The sequence below is a fragment of the Podarcis bocagei genome (assembly GCF_964188305.1).
Source record: "Podarcis bocagei genome assembly, chromosome: 7".
NCBI classification, from domain to species: domain Eukaryota; kingdom Metazoa; phylum Chordata; class Lepidosauria; order Squamata; family Lacertidae; genus Podarcis; species Podarcis bocagei.
In genome coordinates this window covers 77,552,776-77,570,322 of record NC_138132.1, presented here as the reverse complement: position 1 = coordinate 77,570,322, position 17,547 = coordinate 77,552,776, and the positions used below count along the sequence as shown (strand labels likewise).

At 45.1% G+C, this 17,547-nt stretch overlaps 1 protein-coding gene across 3 annotated transcripts in view; it reads right to left on the bottom strand.

Moving 5' to 3' along the window:
- Positions 1-17,547, bottom strand: part of TMEM201 (transmembrane protein 201) — a 50,475-nt gene that overhangs the window by 10,822 nt on the left and 22,106 nt on the right. For all 3 annotated transcript variants that reach the window (XM_081201532.1, XM_081201533.1, XM_081201534.1), the window contains 3 exons: positions 17,246-17,422; positions 15,595-15,995; positions 13,618-13,821 (listed from right to left, as the gene is read on the bottom strand). In XM_081201532.1, the coding sequence (XP_081057658.1) occupies positions 13,618-13,821; positions 15,595-15,995; positions 17,246-17,422 (782 nt within the window). The remainder of the gene's footprint in view (positions 1-13,617; positions 13,822-15,594; positions 15,996-17,245; positions 17,423-17,547) is intronic.

Sequence of the window (17,547 nt, the reverse complement as noted above, 5' to 3'; positions counted from 1 at the left end):
TACAAAATTACAAAATACAAACATTAAACACAAAAAAGAAGAAAAAAACCACATATAAAAGAAAACAAAACTCCCTCTTTCTTGATTTCTCATCTGTAGTTAACTTATTTTCCTGACTTCCTCACGTCTCCCTTTTTTGTATCCCTTTTAAAAATTGGTTCAGCAAATTCATGTCCTATTAGTTTATCTATTGTCAATCCCATCTTACATTTTACCTTGTTGCTAGAACCCCTTCAATTCATTTCAATGTCATCAGCATTCAAAAATTTTACAATATTTCTGTAAATACTGTAAGTTTTAAATTTCCTCCAATCTTCTTCCACCAACTCTTCTCCCTGGTCTCGGATTCTGCCAGTCATTTCCGCCATTTCTATATAGCATTTTCACAGAGCAGTTTAGCACACAGTTGAAATTATTGCCATTTCAGTGCATTATCAGCCCACAGAGACAGTATTCTGAAGAACTAGGGCCATAATCCAACAAAGGTATCCTCGGCGCAGGTTCAATGAAACTGATGAACTGAAGTCAGCTATGCCTATTGACTTCATTGGGCCTACTCTTGAGTAGGGACACACTCACAGCATACTATTTAAAGCTGTGTGGCACCACTTTAAGCAGCAGTGGCTTCCCCCAAAAGAATCCTGGGAGCTGTAGTTTGTTATAGGTGCTGAGAGGTGTTAGGATATATTGCAATTCCCCACCCAGAGTTACAGTTCCCAGAGCTCCCTGGGATTAAGTGTGAAGCCACTCTGTGGTGGGGGAATAGGGGGTCTCACTTATCAACTCTCAGCACACATAACTAATGGTAGCTCCCAGAATTCTTTGGGAGAAGCCAGGACTCTTTAAAGTGGTAACATGATGCTTAAATGTATGGTTTGAACACAGTATAGGTGGAGCATAGCCTACAAGTCCGTCAGCGACAATGGAAGCTTCAGGATACAACCTTCGTTACTGTAGTTCTACAGAGTAATAGAAGTCAGATCAGACACTCATGCAGAGACACAACAGGGAGCCTCCTTTCTGAGTGGACCCTTTAATCCAAGGGTGGAGAGCCTGTGACGCTGGGGCTGATGTCCTTTAGATGGTTTTCACCACAATCATTAAGTCTTTTAATCGCAAAGGGTTTCAAAAGCTCGTCAGAGTGACCTTTCATAAATTGTTATGACAATGCTGGGTGGTAGGTCTGATGAGAAGCTGAGATGATTAACGGCTTGCCCAAGACCACCTTGTTAATTCTAACAAGAGATTTCCTGATTCACAACTCAAGCATTTAGAAACACCAGACCACAAAGAATCATGAGAGCTGGAAGGGACCATGAGCATCATCTAGGAATCTTTCACCAAACGTGGCTCAAACCCGCAACCCTGAGATTAGAGTCTCATTTTCTTACCAACAGCTATTCCGCTGTGCTGTCATACATTTATGAAAATGGTTTGTAAAGGTGTAGAAGACAATGTTCCCAATACTGGGATCTGGAAATTTCATTTAAAGAAACCAAATCAACACACTTAGAGGGTAAAACCTATTGGGATATTTACCTGTGTTGCACCATGCATGCCCTACTCCTATGTTAAGATCAACGCCCCTGTTAAGACCTGTCCCAGCTGCATTGAATGGTTTGGCAACAATTAGAGACTGGGAGAAAGAGGTCTAAATGTCAACACTCTCCACGCTGCTGAAAATATCAACAGAAAAGCTGCCTGATTCTAGTCTGAGATGACTCAAAAATCTCTATCTTGCATTCTTTCAAAAGAGAGGAACATGTTGCATGTTTTTCCTAATATAGATTTATTATAGAGGTCCTAACTTCCAGAAGGCTAAATTATTAAAATGCACATGCATTCTAGTCCTCGTTATTTTGCTTTTCAAAGCTTTTAAAGTTCTTGCCCCTACACACATACATCCCCACAGTGAACGCAAGGACACGTCGTCCTCCTCCTCCTGCCCTGATCAAAAAGTGGTTAAATAACTGGGAGAGCAGCTACTTGCAACCCTGGGGGTGGGGTGGGGTATAATGGTTGCTCCACAACAGGATTGGAAGAGAAAATGATCCCTATTGATTTCAAGAGGCCAACAGCACCTGAGACAAAGTTCTAGCTGGGGTGGAAAGGGAAAAGTTGCCATAGCGGGGTTGAAATTCAGCAAAACCACACTGAGGAGGCATTGTTGCAGGTGAGATTATTTGCCTATTAATATTTTGGGAACTGAGCCTGTGCCAACGAATCTAAGAATGTCCCCCCCCCCCCAATTCTACAGAGGACAGTCAACAAAAGTATAAAAAGTAGAAACAATGGCTACTGCCCTGCCTCCAATGTCAGTGTGCCCCTGGATATCAGTTGCTGGGAATCACAAGTGGGGAAGATATCCTGTTGCACTCAGGACCTGCTTTCAGGCTTCCTATTTGGGCCATTGGCCTGATCCAGCAACCAGGCTCCTCTTATCTTCTCAAAGTACCCTGTTATCTCTATATGGGGCTCTGCAAGTGCAGCACATGCAATGGGCTCCGGGTTCAATTTCTGGCAAACTTTGCCTGGGAGAGATGCTCTGCCTGAAACCCTGGAGAGCTACTTCCAGTCTGTGAGGACAATGTTGAGCTAGATGGTATCAAAATAAGGCGATTTCCTGTGTCCCTACACCTTCAGGGAAGGTCCACAGCTCAGTGGTAGAAAACCTGCTTTGCCTTCAGAAGGTACTAGGTTCAGTCTCCTGCACAAACTCCTGCCTAAAACCCTGGAGAGTAGATAGCGGTCCATGAAGACGTTACTGAGATAGCAATGGACTGATGCTCTGACTTAGTATAAGGCAGCTTCTTATGTTCTTATACATGTGCATGCAGTATAAAAACAAGCTACATCATTTGCAAAGGGTTGATACAGGTAACTGAAAGCCCTCCATCACCTACCTTGTCTTTGGGGATCTCAATCATCCATCCATCCATCTATCCAAATCCCAGAAGAGAACTACACCCATGTCCTGCAGTGTGTACATTTCTCATGCCACAGTTCCTCCTAAAATCCTGGTGGGTCGTGGCCACTCATCGTAAGATTCCCCCTTCCCATTAATTAAAGCTTTGTGGTTACAAGGCAAAATGGCTATGACGACAAGGCATTTTTCTTGTGCTCTTCAGCTGAAAAAGGCTCCCAAATACCCATGACAAGACAGCCCTTGTGCCCCTCAGGCTCACAATCTAAGAGACATGGCACAAAAGGAAAAGCGACCTAGGTGTGAAGCGGAAAAAAGGGAGCCTAGGCACTGATTTTGTCTCAGTTGTGTCAGCAGCAGCTAAAAATGTCTTGAAACCTAGTCAAAAATCCCAGAGCTGAACAAAGACATCGAGCAAAAGTTTTAGGACATAAAGAACTGCTCTGGATACTCTGCAGGAGAAGGTTATTGGCCAGAAACGTTGCAAACGTTGGAAGCCAAAAACCAGGAAAAACTCCACTTTGCCATGAAGCTCACTGGGTGATCTTAGGCTCGTTGCATCCTTCCCACTTCACAGAGTTGTTGGGAAGATAAAATAGAGAGGTGGGGCAGAAGAACCACCATTTATAGGGCTGAACCATGGGGAATTTCATCAGAATGGCTTCAAAAATAAAACCATTACCTGCTGCTACATATCAAAAGGATGTGTGCCAAAGAGGACTTAAAGTAATTTTACTTATTTCCCCCCCAAACCAAAACCCAAGGGTTCTTTTCATAAATGAAAATCATTTGACTTCACATACGTGGCTTATAGATGGGTGCACCTCTGCAAATAGACGGTGACAGTAAAGTTAACATACTGTTGAAAACTGCAAGCAAATGCCCATTTACTTTGAAGTAACGCTGAATTCAATAGGATTTGCTTACCAGAAAACCTAAACAGAACTGGGCTGCCTCTGTTTGTGCTTACTTGACATCAGCTCCAGTGCGGATGGTAGCTCGATCTTATCAGGACTTTAAAGAGAGAGGAGAGCTGCCTTGTGTATTTTGAACAAATGCACTTTTAAATGCTGCAAAATGCTCTCCTTCTCCCCCTCCCTTGCAAGACTCTTATGACCTGCTTTGCATTCCAATTCCGGCATCATGGATAGGCCAGTTATCAGGGCTCATCTGCATGCCTCGCAGCCATTGGCTAAGAAGAGCCTGGAAGGGAGGGTGGGGGGGGCGCCATTCAAAGCTTTAGAACACAGAAAGCAGTCCCAGACTGTCTCCTGCTGCTGGATGCAGAACAGAAACTTTTATGGCAATAATAGAGGTGGATTCCCCCCCCCCCTTCAGAAAGAATGCAGAAGAGACCTTATTAATCTTGAGGCATGGAGAACCATGGTTGTGGAATTTCACAGGAGAGAATTTGGATCATGGAGGCTGGGAAAAAGTAAATTAAGTGTGCAGAAGATTTTCTCTCTCTCTCTGGCCTTGAAAGAACTACAAAAAACACCCCAAGATTCTCAGATTCTGTGAGTCCCTCATTCAAAGAAGGCGAAAGTGAAGTGTTTGTTAATGCCAGCCATGGATATTGGGCTGTGGGAGGATGCTTTAGTTGGGATTCTTCCGGCATTGCAGGGGGTTGGACTAGATGACCCTTGGGGTCCCTTCCAACTCTTCAATTCTATGATTTGGTTGGAAGGATCATGGCCCTTCTCTTGGACACAAAAACACTCACCCTCTGCCAGACCTAGGTTTTGCAATGAGAGCTCCTATTTCTGTGTCTCATCCATGAGGCGCTGTGGAACAGCCTCTGCAATCCAGGGGTCCTCCAGATGTTTGGGTACTACAGCTCCCATCAGCCACAGGTGGCTGATGGGAGTTGTAGTCCAAAGCATCCAGAAGGCACCAGGTAGGCGAAGGATTGCAGCAGAACCACAGTCCTCCTTGTTTAGCATGCTGTGTGCAGGATGCTTTGAAGGGCAGAGAAGACAGTATACGAACATTTTTAAAGATGCAAGCATTGCCCTGAGTCAGCTCTTCCACCAGCCAGGAATCTGTAACAGCAACTGAGCTTGGGAGGGGTGCTTGAGAAGGCAGAATACCACAAGAAGGGCAAGGTGGGTGGAATAAGAGGCAAGGACTAGCCAAAGCACATGTTGCAGCGACCCACAGAAGGCCGTGGACTCAGCGACAGAGCTACAGACATTTGGTTGAAGCAGGTCTCAGATTCATTGCTAGGTAAACAGATCTCTCGGGGGAATCTTGAGCTTTTGGGCCTGGGAGGTTGTTTCTGGATACAACAGTTTGTTCTTTTAAAGGGTGGAATATCTAGTACCAAGAAAAGACTTTTAACAAAACGTTAAGTTTTAAGGAGCAAATTGAAGTATGCCACTAAAAAGGGGGGGAAAGTAAGTCAAATCATCAGTAATGCAGATGCTAATTCTTGTCTGAAGGATGGAGCTGGATAGCTCAGCTGGTTAGAGCATGGTGCTGATAATGCCAAGGTTGCAGTTTCGATTCCCGTATGGCACAACTGCATATTCCTACATTGCAGGGGGTTGGACAAGATAATCCTCAGGGTCCCTTAAAACTTCACAATTCTACGGCTCTATGAATATACAAAAAGGAGGTGGTCTTGGGCAGCCTCTGATGGGGTTGAGGGATCCCTCAGGCTTCTTGGTCAAAAAAGACTCCTTTCAAATTCCAACTTTGGAACAAGTTGGGGAGACATTCAAACCCGAGATCAGATGGAATGAGCAGAGATGGAAAGAGGCAGATCTTTGCCTTCACTGGCCTTAAGTCCTCTATCCTAGGACAGCTGGGGCAAATCCAAGAGACTGATGTTTTGTGGAAGTGGAAGTTGTACCCGTTCCAAACTCCCTTCAGCTCAGTCATGTGACCTAGCAACACAGAAGTTACACCAGGACAAAAAAGGTGGAAGTCGTCAAACTTTGTTTTAATAGCTTCCCCCCACCCTTCTGCTAGGCTTGGGCCAGCTTGGCTGCCAGTAGCTCCACTCCTGAACAGAATTTGGAACAGGCATAAAATAGACCAGCATAATTTACCTTGATGCAGATTACACTGGCTTCCTATTGTTTGGCTTGCTCTCTGTTACTAGTCCTCAAGGTGCACTTGGGGCCAGGTTTCAAGATTTATTGATTTTGTACTACAATTTCTCTGTTGGCGATTAGAACAAATTGCCCCACCTGCAGTACTGGCAGCCAAGAAAAATGGGGAAAAAACCCTTTAAAGCATGCTTGAATTCAGCAACGCAAAACTGCCAAGGAGTAGGAGCAGTGAAAGTAAGTCAACAAACAAAAAAAGAAGGATGTGGAGTCAAAAGCGCTTTTTGAAAAGGTGTATGGCTAAGGAGCCCTTTATTTTTCAAAACTTGGCAGTTCAAGTAGTGTTTACAACAATGATAAGTGTGTGACTAAACAACGAGGCACAGTTATGCTACATAAAATGAGATTTTTAAAAAGCTTAGTAGTAGTAATAATAATAATAATAATAATAATAATAATAATAATAATAATAATAATAAATAAAGACACATCAAGTTGATCATGGGACAGTGTACAGTGCAGAGGTATATGCTATGTGCTCACATATCTTCTGGGTTTGCAGAGGAAGGGGAGAAAAGGACAGCTAAACTCACACCGAAGCGGATGCATGCACCTTGAGGCACAAATCAGTGTGGGCAGCAGAATTGCACCTTTTTCGCCCAAAGGGAATCCGGACCAAATTGAGAAAAGGGAAGGAAGAAGAGAAAGACCACCCCCAGCACCTGACCGAGGTGTGGAAACTTTGGATGAATGTAAGTATTGTGAGTTTATCTCCCCATTCCAAATCATGCAAAAAATGTCTCTGGATCACAGGTGACGCAGGAACACTCCAATACCACTCATCCGGAGTCTTCATTAAGTCACTGGTGTAACACGGAGAGTGTCCATTTTACATTTTCTCATGTGCAAGCCTGCTCACTCTTCCCTTTGTGCAAGCCACAATTTGATCAGTCAGGTGTGCAGAACCTTTGGTCCTCCAAATATTGTTGTGACTATAGATGTAGTTAGGAACTACAACTCCCCATTCTTCAGGCCACTGACCATACTTGCTGGTCCAGCTGATGGGGAGTTGGGAGTCCAGCTACATCTGGAGGGCCTAAGGAGAAAACCCCACACCTGACCTTTGCCCATAGTTATCTGGGCGAGATAACTATGTACCTTTGAAGCAAACCGAGCTGTGAAAAACAACTTCAAGCCATGGCTTAAAATATCCTTGGCTTGTGTTGAAGTGGGTAACCATGGTTTCCCGGTTCAAAAGGAAAAAGAAAACTAGGAAACTATGGCTAGTAAGAGGCTTCCAACTGTGGTTTTGCAGCAAAAGAGAGGAGTGAAGGGGAAGAGAGCCTGGTCAAAAAGCTTTGGCATATCTTGACTTAATAAGCTGAGATATGGAGTGTTTGACCGCTGCCACCTTCTCGGTCAGGACCACCATGCAGCAGGTTGCCATGCCCTTCCCAGCAGCCACCAGGAAATCAGAACCTTCCAGTGCGATGGCTCAGGTCCACTTGGCGAGTATAACGCAAGGAAGCCTGTTTTTCAGTTGTTTTCCTGCAACATCCACAATATATTAAAGAGCAACTTTTAATGCGCGCGCACACGCACACGCACACACACACACACAGGTTTTAGGGATGGGGAACCTGTGGCCCTCTTGATGTTGTTAGACTCCAACTCCCATCAGCCCCAGCAAGCACAGCCAATGGTTGAAAGCGATGTGAGCTGAAGTCCAACAACATCTGGTAGGTCTACAGCTTTCCCATAACCTCTTTTAGGGTCAAACACCACATTGCAGCAGAGGTTCATGGATGCATTCTTATTTTTAAAAAGAGAATCTGATCACAGCAGTGAAGGGCTCCAATCCAGAATCATGTGGCACAGGAGGAGGAGAGTATTAATTCTTTCTCCTTGTGCTGTTCTCCTGATGAAACTGTCTGCTGCCCCCTCCCCAGCTGCTGCTTGCCCTGGTAACAAAGGCACATTTATGTCTTTGCTACTGCAGAATGTCTTTCTTTGGTGTGGGGTAAGGCTGAGGGACAGATAAATAGCTCCCTCACTCCGTGCCACAGTCCCAAGTCCATATCAGAACCCCACTCGCCTACCGGAAAGGAATTTCGAAAGAGGCTGAGATGCATTCACACATACAGTGGTGCCCCGCAAGACGAATGCCTTGCAAGACGGAAAACCCGCTAGACGAAAGGGTTTTCCATTTTTGAGCTGCTTCGCAAGACGATTTTCCCTATGGGCTTGCTTTGCAAGACGAAAACATCTTGCGAGTGTTCCGATTTTTTTCCGCTTCCCCCCCCTTTTTCTAAGCCGCTAATAGCCTTTTAGCCGCTAATAGCCTTTTAGCCACTAATCCGCTAAGCCTTTAATAGCCGCTAAACCGCTAATAGCGCTAATCCGCTAAGAGGGTTGCTTCGCAAGACGAAAAAACCGCTAGACGAAGAGACTCGCGGAACGGATTATTTTCGTCTTGCGAGGCACCACTGTATCCACCACAAGGTGTCATTTGGTATTGCTTTGATAGTGTTCCTAGTGATAGGGCTAGCACTCCTCCAAACCAGGCAGAGCCATTTTTCTGAATGCATACGCTCCTGTAAATATATCCTCAAAATACAAGGGTGACAGGTGCCTTCTGTCACTCAGCCTGCACTGGGGAGCCAGGCAGGAAGGAGCTGGAGTGATGTTGCTGTCCTACGTGAGGGGATGACACCTAATTTGCATAAGGACCTGCCCAGTGGAGCAAGTGGGAGAGGCAACCCATTCAAGGATCCCCTCCTCTCTTTAGGCAAAGTGACAGAATTGTAGAGTTGGGAGGAATCCCCAAGGGTCATCTAGTCCAACCCCCCGCAATGCATGTTCAGCAGCAAGAACACATTAAGACCACACAGAGCATGTGGCTAGCATGCCCTTTTCAGCCTTAGGTCTTCTCATCTTAGTGATGGATTGCAGGGTGCTCTTTGTAGGATCTGTTTGGGCACTGTGCCAGTCATAGGCCAGGGAGCTTGATGATGGTTTAGCGGGACTCTGAATAGACACTTTGCAATGTCCTGGCAGCCCAGAACTGAAAACCCATGATTTGCCATAGCTCAGTGGTAGAGAATCTGCTTTGCATGCAGAAGGTCCCATGTTCAATCCCTGGCATTCTCAGGCAGGGCTGGGAAGATTCTCTGTCTGAAACCCTGGAGAGCTGCTGCCAGTCAGTGTAGACAAAACCAAGCTAGATGGACTATGGGATTGCGTGCTCATCTTGCTTTACTGGCCGAGGGAGCCGGCATACAGCTTCTGGGTCATGTGGCCAGCATGACTAAGCCACTTCTGGCGAACCAGAGCAGTACACAGAAACACTGTTTACCTTCCTGCCAGAGCAGAACCTATTTATCTACTTGCACTTTGATGTGCTTTTGAACTGCTAGGTTGGCAGGAGCAGGGACCGAGCAACGGGAGCACACGTTGTGGGGATTCGAACCGCCAACCTTCTGATCAGCAAGTCCTAGGCTCTGTGGTTTAGACTATAGCACCACCCGCATCCATCATAGAACCTAGCAAATTTCACAGAAGACAGACTGATATTCACACATATACACCCTTCAGAACTAGACACTGTTCCTTCAAAGGAAGGTTTTATCAAACATTATTTTTTTCAGGGAGAACAAGGCAATAATGGCTACACTTTTCCTTACCGTAAGTAGTACGTACAGAAGGAAAAACTCTTTATATGACACGCCCCCCCATTCCCCTTTAACCTACTTTCTATTTTTGTGACTTTAAAAAAGAGCTTTTAAAAGGAAGGAAGCTATTTGCCTCTGTTAAATACGCTTTTAATATAATAATATTAGAGAATAAATAATCACGTTGGCTAATGAGGCTAAATTCAATCGCCAGCCTTCATGCAATGGCAAAAGAAATAAAAAAATGTTTAGTGTTTGCAAAAGCAGGCTATTAAAAAAAAACACCAACAACAACCAAAGTTAAAGCAGTTTTTAAAAAGCAAAAAGCAAAGGGAAGCACCATCAGTCCATTGAGCCACACACACACACTTTTGGAAAGAAGGGAGAGAAAGAGGGTAGAGATAGAGGATAACGTGTTTAGGGTAAAGTATAATAGCAGCCCCCTACCCCAACCACACACATGGAAAAAAAAGGAACATGCAAAGGTTTAGTGAACAGCAATAAAGAATAAAATTCATCATGCTAGGGATAATAGCTTGAGCTATTCAGGCTACCTGAAAGATCTATTTCCCTATACAAACCTGCCCAGTGCTAAGATACTCAGGTGAGCGCCTTCTCTCAGACCCATCAGCATCAGAAGGGGGGGGGGGGAGCCTTTTCTGTGGCTGCTTCCACAATGCGGAATTCCCTCCCAAGAGAGGTTAGCCTGGTTCCTTCTTTGTTATCCTTCTGCTGTCAGGCTAAGACCTTCCTGTTCAAACAGGCCTTTGGAAGCTAAGTGCAGAGGATGCTGACCTCTATGCTGCTGTCAGGGCAAACTAGATTTTAGTGCATGGTTCTAAGAGTGTTCTGATGTATTTTGATTAATGTTTTTCAATAGTGAAAGACAAGCTTCCCTCTAGGATGGCCACTCCAACCTATTACCCCTTCTTCCCTTGCAACATGAAGCCAAGGAGAATGGTGTTAGGTCTCATGCAATCACAGCACAGCTGGCGTGAAGAAGCCCTAACCGTCTCCTGCCTCAATGAATTGTGTGCGTATATCACAGAATATTTTCTATAATCCCCCGCAGCCAGCCACAGACAAACAAGATTGCTCAGAAGACAAATTTCAGATTCGGAACAAGTCTGGAAATCTCTGCCTTAAGCGTGTTCTTGTGGCAGGTAAACAACACAGCTGAGTTCTGTGGCAGATAAAAAGGGGAAAGCTGCGTGAGTGTTCCTTCAAGGGAGAAAGCTAAAATATTATAAACAGAAAGACTATAAAAGGTGTGCAGAGCCTTCCCACTCAAGCTGTGAACCAATCTGGTAATAAACAATCACGAATACGACATTAAAGGTCATCAGTCTATCGAGGGCGTGGGAAAAGGCAACAGCCGGTCCACAATTAAAAATAAGAACCCTGGAAGGTCTTCGGAACAAGCACTGCAGCAACTTCATACAGAGTTGCAATGGGCACCTTCCTAGCTTTCAACATAGGCTGACGATGCACCTCTTCACCCTGGCCTCTGACATCAGATACTATTTAGAAGAAATATAGCAATTGAAGCATCAAATGGGACTTCAGACAAGTTTGTCCTGGTGGGATGCAGCTGAAACTACGCATCTATTATAGTGACAGAGCAAACCAGAAACCTTGCATTCTAATAGCAAATGAAGGCCTTCTGAGCATTCTATCCTCAAAGCTCTGTAGCCACTACCTTTAGGAATAGCATCACTTATCAGAGCAACTGATGGGAAGGAGGAAGCTGAAGTAGTCTGCTGTAAGAATTTAAAACTTCTGTTCTGTAAGTTGCTGCAACAAATATATATTTAGGGTCCACACTATCTTTCCAACTGTAAATTATTTCAACCAACTTCAATCTCTTTTTTTTTTAAACTGTTTTAACTTCACCTGGGACCTTACGGTGAAGAAATCAAAAAACAATGATAATAAACAGTGATCCTTCTTCGTTGTCTTACAGGATTAGGAACATCACTACTTTAGCAGGAAAAGCTGCCAAGAGACAATTCAGAGGGTCACAGGAGTGCTTGATGATGTAGCTTTGCTAAAGGCAAACAGCAGAGGGCTGATCGAGCCCTTGGATTGGGTGGGTGCCACAGAGACTCTGCCCCGGGTGTTTGATGTGTGCTGCAAAGTATAGTTTTTTAAAAGCAAGGTTATGTTTAAAAATGCCAGTGCAGAACTGGCACTGCTCCAGGTCCCACATAATACCTGTTCTGTATTTGCAAGAAACTCATCTTTTAGTGTAGCAGCACCCACTTTGGAATTCCTTGCCTACTGACACCAAAGAAATGCCTTCGCTGCAGTCTTTTCGGCACCTGTTAAACACGTTTCTGTTTAGAGAAGCCTACCTAGACATGTAGATTGCTGACAGGTGTTTAATCTGTTTTTAGCTTATCACTGATTATTTCGTAGGAGGTTTTAAATAGTTTTAACTCTTTTTACCTTTTTGTAAACTGTTTTGAGCCTTTTTAATTTTTTTACAATCAAGGGGTGTATAAATGTTATGAAATAAAAATATATATATTTTAAAAAAGAATGACGTTCAACTCCATACCAGCAAATAAGGCAAAGATATGTTCAATAAAGAGACGCAGGGGGAGAGCTGAGACTGATAGGGCTTCCAGTGAATGGAAGAGACTCGGCCAGGCGCCCTATTGTTTGAGCACTGAATTCTTGGCAGACATCATTATAGACGGGACTGAGAAGCAGAAAGGAAGGGTTCTTGGCTCATTTTGGCTGGCTCAGTGTAGAGGAAGCTGCCAACATCACTGCGCCCTTTCCCCTTTTAAAAATCAGCATCAGAGTGTGGCTGATGCCACTATCTTTGACGGAACGACAATCATCCTGATCCACTTTGGATCCCAGGATGGCTGGAACTAAGGCTTAAGGGCGGGGATTGGGGGGGGGAGACCGGGGGGGGGGGGAAGGCTAAAGTGGCCATACATTAAACAAAGGTTAGCACAACACAACTTGAGCTGAAATCAAGTGAGGGTGTTTTTTGCTGTTGCTAATTAAGTCACCCCCCCCCCCATTATTTCAGAAATTTAAAAGACACAAGCAGCAACATGCTGTTAACAGAGGATAAACTGAGAATAAGGAAGTTAGGGGGAGTCCAGCTTAGAGCCACTTCAAGTCCACTCCACTATTTATGTAGTATTGTTATAAAAAAATGTACGTCAGTATAAAAATTAGAAACTCCAGAACACACACACACACACAAAATGTAAGCAGACCTAATCCCTTAAAGCACTCCTACACTATACATTTAAACTAGTTTCAATCAAGTTGGAACCATCACAGCTCCCAACTAAAGAAGGAATCCTGGGAAATACAGTTCAGTTCTAAAAGGTCGCCAACTACTGATTCTCAACACTCGCAAAATCTTTAAAAAGAAAATGCATGTGCACACAAAATTCTTGGGAGTACTGAGGGAAGAAGCGACAGCAAAACCCATTTCAAACTGGTTTAGAGTCTGCAGCATCGATGGCAAGTTGAGATAACACACGGGGATTCTCACTGTGAATAACTGGTGGTACACACACCACAAAAAAGGAAAAAAAGAAAGAGCCTTCCCATCGCCAAACGAAAACAAAAACCAAGATGGACGACATGTTATGGGACAATTCACAGAGAGCGGGGCAATTCACGGAGTGTGATTTGTTTTGGAAGATGCAGCTTTAGCGTCTGGGGTTTAGATGGAGGAGGATGAAGGAGTACTGGAGCAACTGGGAGAGGTCTGCAATTGTGCTACAGCCAGCTAGGAGAAGGAAGATGCTTCACAGTTTCTTAAAGGTATAATAAGAAAGGAGGGAAGAAAGTGTGTGGGGGAGGGGAGCAACCTAAAACAAAATTAAAAGGGGTCAGGGAGGAAGAGGGAGAGAAAAGAGAAGCGCCAGCGAATTTGAAGGCTTGGATTTTTCAGGGTATTTGTCCCACCCCCGACAGTCACTGTTCTGGCTCTGACCTTCGGGGCCGGGGTCTCCGCTGGCCCGTTGGTTTCCGGGTGGCCACAGCAGCCGCAAAGCCCACCAGGCAGCACAGCGAGGTGGTGCCGAACTTGGCTGTGTCGAGCCAGCTGGGGGTGTCTGCCTGCAGGTAGCGCTCCACCAAGTGGAAGCCCATCACCAGGAGCCACAGGACAGAGGCGAAGGCGTCAATCCGGCGAAGCCTGAAACATGGGGGGGGGGGGGGAGTTAAAAACCAGCCTCTGTTGGCTACACTGTGCAGTAAGAAGGAGGGGGAAGAGACCATTCAGGCCTGCTCCACAGCAACTCACAGCAGGACCTTCTGGGTGGCTGCCCCAATCTGTAGAACAGCACCTCTTTTGAGATACAGCAGGCACCCCCTTATTTGTACTTCCCAGAAACAATAACACTTCTGTTTCAACAAGCCTTTCCAGCTGCACGCAGTGTTCAAAATTAGCCAAGAGCCAAGCACATTTTGCACCTGGCTTTTGACCACTTGAAGATGATTGGGTGCCAGGATGGCACCTGAAATCTCCACTATCTGGAGGTGCATGTCTGGGGATCATTGGATCTGGACTGTTTTCACACATTAATGCCCCATCCGGTAGAATTCTATCAGTTACATTTTATCTGTACAATCAGAATGAATTTCTGGAACCAAAATGCATTTTCTGTGCAGCCTGAGCAGGAGCAGTCACCATTAAGAAAGAGGTTGGAACAGGCCAATATATACGTGGGCTGTCCCTGGATCAAGTGACTTCTATTTATGTTCTCAAAGCTCCTAATCTAGCTCAAGGTTGCCATCTGAACCAGCCAGATGTTTAACTGAGAAACAATCACAGTCAGTTCATTGTTTGAAAAATAAGACCTCAGAGCCGTCTTGCCCCAAAATGGAAATAGACATTCCGTTTTGGCGACTGTAACTATGGTTTAAAGAGCTATTTGGCGCCTAGCTTATATATCTTAGTTTCGTACCCAAGCTGTTTTTTTTAGCTGTTCCTTTAGCTGTTTTTGGTTTAAGTCAACTTGAAACATATGTGAAAGGCAGCACGTAAATTAATACATCCTATAATACATACATATATTGAACAGAAACACTCACAGGGAGGTGCTGGGATGTATCCAACACTAGTCCTACTCAAAGACCCACTGAAATCAACGGCTGTGGCTAAGTTCAATGGGTCCAAATGCAGTTCAATGGGTCCACTCTGAGTCGGTATAGTGCTGGCCACAATCCTAAGACTCCACCATCCTATTAGAAGTGGGGTGGGAAACCTGTGCCCCCTAGATGTTGCTGGTCTCCCAATTCCCACAGTGGGGGAAGGATGGGTGAAGGGTTCCTTTAACCAGCAGCCCCCTTTCTTTCGCTTTCTAAATCCCCAGTGTTTGATTTACAGATACGTTTCCTTTTTTGAACGTAAGTAACATGCCAACGGACTTTGCAAAAGTCAGTTTTGACTGCAGCTGCAAAGACACACAGCCAGGTAGAAAATCTAGTAAAAAAAAGACTGCACAAGCTGCAATGCAGAGAAGAAAACAAAACCTGTTTCCATTTTAAAAAGTTAACAAGGAACTTCAGGTATGTGACTGTCTGACTCCAGCAGGGATTTTAAAAGGTGAGCATTTTATGGTTTTACGGTGATTTTGTTATTGCTGCTTTCTTCTCTGTATGGCTTCTACATACAATGCTTAGAAACGTTAATAATTTATTTATTTCATAAAGTTTAAACACATGGCTTACAAAACCGTCAAAGTGGTTTACGAAGAGAATAAAGCAGTAAAATTATCAATAAAGACAACAATTTGAAAATATTAAATAGATAAAAACTGGCAATAAACTTTAAAAAAAGATTAAAACACACATCAACATTCTACATGTCTGGGAACCTTATTTCATAAAATGTATAATTTATAATTAAGTAGTACATAGATGCCATGAATAAAATAATTAACACCCACCCAAAAATCCCCCATACCTAATTCGTCCCGCCAGCAGCATGGCTAAGGAGCACGTCAGAAGACCAAGGACGACCACCGCAATCTGGTGGTTCTTCCCGTAAGACCAAGCCACTCTCAGAGTCTCCACGACTTGCTCTGGCAACAGCCGGATCACTTCCTGCCAGCTGAGGACTTCCAGGAGAGTGCCATTGCCTGGTGGTGGCACTGCTGGTGGCGATGAGCCTGTGTCGTTCCTCGCTGGCCCAGGGCTTGCCGGAGAAGGAGGAGTTGCATGCTCAGGGGAGAACGGGTTGCCCGACCCGTACAAGGCCATCGTGACGAGAACAACGCAGCTGAGGAAGGCCAGGAACCGGAGAGCAATCACTTGGGCTGGTGTGGTTGTGGCTGTGGTGGTGGACGAAGCCGCAGCATAAAAACTCTGCAGGGGAAGAGAAGAACCTTCAGAATCACAAGATTACAGCGCGGGCTGTGTGAGTCGTCTTTATACCTACATGGAAGGGAACACAACTGTGCGGGATCAAGCTGGTTCTCTTGGCAACTTCTGAGCCAACAGGCAAGAAATGCTTGCATTCTAGGTAGGCTTCTAAACCACTGGAAAGGTTACGTGGCCCACAAGTCGCATGTAATGCTAAACTGTGATGTAATAATAATAAATAATAATAAATTTTATTTATAACCCGCCCTCCCCAGCCAAGACCGGGCTCAGGGCGGCTAACACCAAGTATAAAAACAAATGATTAAAATACAACTTAAAAACAAGCTTAAAGTACAACATTAAAATGCAGCCTCATTTCAGTAGAAACTCAAATCAAAAACTTTTTGGGGATGAAAACATCAAATCTTCACCAAGGCCAACTATCCAGACTGTTCCTACGTGGGCCAGAAAAAAGCCAGGAAAGTCACCATCACAGAAGGAGAAAGGAAAAAGGAAAGGCCAGGCGGAACAACTCTGTCTTACAGGCCCTGCGGAAAGAAATCAGATCCTGCAGGGCCCTGGTCTCATGAAATAGAGCGTTCCACCAGGCCGGAGCCCGTGTTGAAAAGGTGCCGGCTCTGGTTGAGGCTAATCTGACTTCCTTAGGGCCCAGGACCTCTAGGGTGTTGCAATTTACGGATAAGGTTCTCTGCGGGGCATACCAGGAGAGGAGGTCCCATAGGTACGAGGGTCCTAGGCCATGAAGGGCTTATGTAGCATATGACCCAGATCCCATGTAACACTAAACTGTGGCATAGCATAGGAAACAGGTCACATATGGTACTAAACTGTGATGCAGCGTAATGGATGGCAACTTGCAGCCTCACACCTAATTTCATGCAGCCCTAGGTCCAATTTTCACATGGGTGGCAAAATAAGCACAAGAGAAAATTCAGTGGCAGAAAAACGGGGAGAAGAGAGAAGGCCTGGTGTAAAGAAACAGAGAATGAGAGAAGCGTGCTGGATGGGAAAGCCCTACTTAAGAGAAAATATATGGCAATTTAAAAATAAATGCATGATTCAGATTCCACCATCGCTGTGTGTCCATCCTCTTCTGGGTTCAGCACTTGTTGCTCCCACAGCCCATCCAAACATGATGCCCTGCCCAATGAACAGCTGTCACTTCCTGCCCAAGTGCTATGCCCCGCCCACCCCCAATCAACAGCCGTTCCTTCCTGTTCCTTCTCCCTCACCTGCATGTAGGTCTTGTCTGTCTTCCGGTGGCTGAAGTGGTGCCGAAGCAGCAGGGCACGGAGCTGCCGGTTCTGGTGCTTGATGTAGTACTCCACTGCGGCCTGGCAAGGGCGGCAGAGCTTGTAGGTCTGCTCCAGGTGATGCTTGTACACCTCAATCTCCTCGTCGTACTTGCCCTGCCCGGAAGAAGGAGCAGAAGTTTGGCCGGGAGAGGAGGAGTTCTGCATGCAGAGACACTTCTGGCTTCAATCCCCACCAGAAAAAGAGCACCAGACACATGCTCCCATTTCATGAGTATCTC